This window comes from Austrofundulus limnaeus, unplaced genomic scaffold (genome assembly GCF_001266775.1).
Source record: "Austrofundulus limnaeus strain Quisiro unplaced genomic scaffold, Austrofundulus_limnaeus-1.0 Scaffold468, whole genome shotgun sequence".
NCBI lineage: Eukaryota > Metazoa > Chordata > Actinopteri > Cyprinodontiformes > Rivulidae > Austrofundulus > Austrofundulus limnaeus.
This window is the reverse complement of record NW_013952870.1, coordinates 293,636-299,491: the sequence shown is the minus strand read 5'-3', so window position 1 is coordinate 299,491 and position 5,856 is coordinate 293,636. Positions and strand designations below refer to the sequence as shown.

The following is a 5,856-nucleotide window of genomic DNA, read 5'->3' as shown; positions in this document are numbered from 1 at the left end:
TATAGTGGTATTAATTTATATTTTCAGATCTTCCAAGGTGCCAATTATGGAGTGTTTTATGTGCTGCAGAACAGGAACCTGCTGTAAAATAGCAATTATGCTGAGTCAGGCTTGATTTTTAATAATCTTTTCCTGTTAAATAAATAAATCAAATCAAATCAAAATCAAACTCTTTCTATATTAATGATTATTGTACAGCACCATGTGAATTTTGTTTCTGTGAAAGGCGCTCTATAAAATTTTTTTTACTTACTTACTAAAAAAAACTACTGGAAATGTACAGTTAGGTCCATATCTGGACACTGACAAAGGGTTTTATTTACCTGTTTACTGAAACATATTTAAATTATAAGTATTTACTGGATACAGTCATAAAGCCCAGACTTTCAGCCTTTATATGAGGGTATCCACATTAAAACTGGATGAAAGGTTTAAGAGTTCTTAATATGTGTCCACCCTGCTTTTAAAAGGACCAATAGTAATTGGACAATTGACTCAAAGGCTATTTCATGAACAGATGTGGGCAATCCCAACATTATGTCATTTTTAATTAAGCAGATAAAAGGCCTGGAGTTGAGGTGGGGCTCTTGTATTGGAAGGTTTTGGTGTGAAGGAAACATGCGGTCAAAGGAGCTCTCCATGCAGGTGAAACAAGCCATCCTTAAGCTGCAAAAACAGAAAAATAAAACCATCAGAGAAATTGCTACAATATTAGGATTGCTAAAATATACAGTTTGGTACATCCTGAGAAAGAAAGAAAGAAAGAAAGCACTGGTGAACTCAACAGTGCAACCTGGGTGCCCACAGAAGACAACAGTGGTGGATGACGGCAGAATAATCTCCATGGTGAAGAGAAACCCCTTCACAACAGCCAACCAAGTGAACAACACTCTCAAGGAGGTAGGCGTATCAATGTCCAAATCTACCATAAAGAGAAGACTGAAAGTAAATACAGAGTGTTCACTGCATGGTGCAAAGACACTCATAAGCATCAAGAATAAAAAGGCTAGACTGGACTTTGCTTAACAAAACATCTGAAAAGGCCAGCACAATTCTGAAAGAGCATTCTTTGGACAGATGAAACCAAGATCAACCTCTACCAGAATGATGGAAAGAGAAAAGTATGGCAAAGGCGTGGTACAGCTCATGATCCAAAGCACCACATCATCTGTAAAACACAGCAGAGGCAGTGTGATGGCTTGGGCATGCATGGCTACCAGTGGCACTGGGTCACTAGTGTTTATTGATGATGTGACACAGGACAGAAGCAGCCAAATGAATTGAGGTATTCAGAGCCATACTGTGCTCAGATCCAGCCAAATGCAGCCAAACTGATTGGTCTGTGTTTCATAATACAGATGGACAATGACCCAAAACATAAAGCCAAAGCAACTTCTTTGCTTTATTAAAGCAAAGAAGTGCTATATTCTTGATTGGCCAAGTTCTGCCACCTTTCATTTAATTTAATTTATGATTCATATTCTTGTATTTTTTTTTAAAGAAATTAATAAACTTAAAAGTTAATCACCTGATGTCCATGACAACAAATGTTTTTTCAACCAAATAGAAAGGAACATTTTATTTACATTCATTTAATTTGTCCAATTACTTTTGAGCCCCTGAAATGAAGGGATTGTGCTTTAAAATTGTTCCTCACATTTCTAGCCAAACATTTTGTTCAACCCGCTGAATTAAAGCTGAGAGTCTGAACTTCAACTGTATCTGAATTGTTTTTATTAAAAACTCATTGTGGTAATGTACAGAACAAAAACTAGGAAAAATTGTTTATGTATAAAAAAAATTACCAGTAAACATTATGGAAAAATGTAAGTACATTTTATTTTTATGTGTACTGTAGGCTCCATTTGAAGTATAATACTCAAAATGGTTTGGTCATTTATACTCTGGAAAAATACCCAAAATATATTTATTGGTAGGTATTGGGAAAACTACCAAAAAATATAATATTGTACATTAAATTAGTGTATGTTATTTTTCCTAAAGCATTTCTTTAATATCATAGTGTTTGTACAGCTTATTGCAGGATTTGTGCATTATAAATCTGTGCATATTAAAGTACATTTTACTGTAGGTTTTTTTTTATCATATTACAGTAGTATTACTATTTTTTAGTGTTGTCATTTTACTAATGAATATGTACATTTAAGTGTTGTTACATTTTACTGTGGCATTTCTTTTCAGGTTATTGCAGTATCTGTACTTGCTCTTCAGTACTGATACATTTTACTGAAATATTATTACATTTTCCTAGTATTTAATTAGTAATTTTTACTTTATTACTGTTAAGTAATTTGTGTGTGTGTGTGTCTGTGATTGTGTTCAGGGGATGTTACAAACGGTTGTGAACTGATCCGGAATCGTTCAGAGTGTAAAGACATCGACTGGGCGACGTACACCTGTGTTCTGGGATTCCATGTCTTTGGTCAGCACTTACTGTTTGAGTGCATGTCAGAATGTTCTCGCCCAAGTTCTGTGCGCTGCTCTGAGAGGTACTCATCCAACTTTCCGGTCTGTCTCAGGTGTTTGGCCCGAAGGTTCTGATGGCACTGACATCAATGCTCTGATGAGGTCCAACAACAGGAAGGTGATCGCCTTGGCAGACGACTTCTGTAAAGTTCATTTGTTCGCCTACCCCTGCTCCAAACCCAAGGTGGGTCTCAATCCATTTCCAACCCTGAAACTAATTCTATTGGGTCGGAACTAGCCTGGCCCTTGCCTTCCTACACAGTTCCGCTCAATTCTAGTTTCCCTTCACTGCTCCATCTGGGATTTCTCCCATAGACAAGAATTTCTTCGGGAGAATTTCATCCGGGCCAATCAGAGAACAGAAAGTCGATTTTCTGCGCAGTGTCTGCTAGTTAGTTTAGCAATAGCAGTGGAGGAAGTGAATGAAGCCAGTCTGTGTTGATAAGGCTTCCAAATTAAATTAAATTTGTCTGACAAAGCAGCAGCTCTCACCAGTCGTCTCTTTCGGCTCGGTACTTCTCTCAGTAGAGTTGTTTACAGCGCACGTGATTTCCGGTTAGCTTAGCCTCCTTCACAGTGGAGCTGGCGCTTGCGGCCAACCAATCCAATCATTTTAAACTTCAGCAGAGGCCAAGCCTCCAGCAAGAATCGCTTTTCTATAGCGAAGAGTCCAGACCCTCGTACGAAGCAAAGTGAAGGACTAGGGTCTGGTTTTTACCAGGCTAGGGTTGGAACCTGAAACCAAACGTAACTCTTTAATGGGGACATGTTACCTGAAATCATGGTTTTGATATATATGTAGCCAAATAAACACTTATTTGGCAAAGTGACATTTTAAAATAATTCACTGTTAATCTGTTAATGCATAAAATAGTTGACAAATTTAAATACACAGGTTGAAAAGAAATACAGATCTAAGAATGACCTGGCAGGGTTCATGCAGGGTCTTAAAAAGTCTAAAATTTGAAAATCAAAATTTTAGGCCTAAAAATGTCTTTAAAACACCCAGATTTTCATCCAAGGTCTTAAATTTTATTTTGTCAAGTCTTTTTTTTTCTTTCTTTCGATCGTTCCCGAGAAGTAAAGAGTAAAGAGCTGTAATCAGAGGTTAAACCATAACTGCAGGGAAAAAATGGCACAGTTTGCTTCGATGTTTTCAACCTCTTTGCTGCTGCAACCCCCTGCATATGGCGACTTGTTCACCTGCCCAAAAAACAAAGAAGTTCAGTCATGTCTCTGCTTGTCATTTAAACATAGGAAAATGTGTTTTCAATGAGACTTGATATCAGTGATTTTTGCACTCAATTGGAAGCGGTCCACAGCAGTCAGTATGAAGGTCTAATAGATAAGACCGTTTCATTAAAATAATTTAGTGTTCTTATATTAATATTAAATGTTCTTTACTAGCTAAATTGATAGCAATAAAATGTTTCTGTTAAAATTTCTGGGACCATTTGAATATTTGTTAATGCATCAGTTTGGTCTCAAATGTCATTCCTAATGGTCTTAAAAGGTCTTAAATTTTACTTACTGAAACCTGCATGAACACTGCCCAGGACAGATCAAGGACTGACAAACCTTTTTAACTGTTCTTACAGACAGAATGTGAAGGAACACCAGTTTTTCCCACAGGATAGAGCAGCTGTCCCTCCCTGTTGTCGTCTCCTGTCCTGTGAAGAACAAGCTCCTTTAGATCAGGGGACATCAAAATCCAAACAATTGAATAATGTGTTTGTGTGTCTGCAGGCTCCCAGTCGTAAATACAGCGCCCACAGCAGTCATGTGACCAACGTCAGCTTCCTGTTTAATGACAGCCATCTGATCTCGACGGGGGGGAAGGACACCAGCATCATGCAGTGGCGTCTGCTGAAAAAACCTTCTCCATCCCTGTCTGATGGCATCATCTCTAACCCTCCTCCTCGCAGAGCTGATCCCACCATCATCACGTCACCTTCTCCATCAACCACACCCATACAGGAACGAGACCATCCCCTAACTGCCAACGGGACCCAGGAACCCTTTATTGAAATCTCTCCCCCAACAAAGTTAATCCCACCCACCTCTGATCTGACCCCGCCCCACTCTGAATCGACTCCGCCCCCCTCTGAAAGTACGGTGAGTCTGAAGGACAGCCTTGAGCCAAGTGATGACACAGCCACGCCTAGTGATGAGGGACTGCCCCCCCTGACCCCACCCTCCTAGAACCAGTCACTGTGTATTCCTGTCCAGCTGTCTCTGTTGGGACCAGGTCCTGTCTCTGTGGGACCAGGCTCTGATTTCCTCCATCATCTGGAAGTTGGCTGAATATGAGGACAGCTGTTGAGTCCTGATCTCAGTTTCAGACTTTTTTAAGGTTAAAATTCAGATCAGTTCAGGACTGCAGTCAGAAATGTGATGACGACGATGATGAGGACAATAATAATAATGATGAATACTACAGAAACATTGGAGTTTCATCTTATGTCCAACTTTGATTCATCTGCTTCTAAGCAGATGGAACAGATAAAGGCCTCAGCAGAAACCAGTCCATAATTCTCCTGTTAGAAGTTTTCTGGGCTCACAGAAAGTCCATTGTACTTGTCTGCTCGAATCCGGACTACAAGTGAAACACTGTGAACAGGAGCTCATTCTACAGGAACACTTCACCAAAACTGAAGCAAATGGGATCAAGTTCAGCAGTGGTGGTGGCTGACAACAGCTACATGCTAACAGGTGTGCCACAGCTTGAACCACCTGGAGTCAGATTCAGGAGCAGAGAACAGCTATCACACACCTGTCATTTCCACCATCACTCAACTCTTTATTTCTGTAACTGTTTTTCTGTCTGTCACAGAGACAGAGAGACAAAACCACTTGAATAAATGATTTTCTTCCTTTCCAAACCAAAACAATAAGATGACACTGTTCAGAGGAAACAGATGTGAATGTGGGCAATAATTCTTCCACCAAAAATCAGAGAGTTTGATATAGTTGTCTGAGTTGGAGAAATCCTGAAATCCATAACCTTAACATTAGTTGTCCTGATGCATCTCAGTAATCCAGGTAAAAATCAAAAAGAAAAAAATTGTATAGGTCCTCTGGACGGGTTCTTCTCTAATGAAACGTTTCGTCTCTCCTCCAAGAGACTTCTTCAGTCTGAGAGTTTCAGGCAAAATTCAGGCTTTTAAGCACTGCCTCCGTGTGACTGATAATCACATGGCTATCGTTGACGCCTAATTAACACTTATTGTTAACAGGGGGTGGAGTGATACTGGCAATGGCCGCGCTGTAGGAGGGGGACAACTGAAAACGGAGGCCTCCACCTCTGTTTAATGATGGACGGTCTTTCTTCAAAAAATTGGCTTTTACTCGTCTCTCAAACCAACGTTC

At 39.7% G+C, this 5,856-nt stretch overlaps 1 protein-coding gene across 3 annotated transcripts in view; it reads left to right on the top strand.

Moving 5' to 3' along the window:
• The window catches only part of eml4 (EMAP like 4), a 65,207-nt gene extending 59,832 nt beyond the window's left edge, over positions 1-5,375 (top strand). For all 3 annotated transcript variants that reach the window (XM_014025324.1, XM_014025323.1, XM_014025322.1), the window contains 3 exons: positions 2,345-2,443; positions 2,541-2,671; positions 4,234-5,375. In XM_014025324.1, coding sequence (XP_013880778.1) covers positions 2,345-2,443; positions 2,541-2,671; positions 4,234-4,689 — 686 coding nt within the window. In that variant the 3' untranslated portion in view covers positions 4,690-5,375. The remainder of the gene's footprint in view (positions 1-2,344; positions 2,444-2,540; positions 2,672-4,233) is intronic.
• Positions 5,376-5,856: the final 481 nt, after the last annotated feature.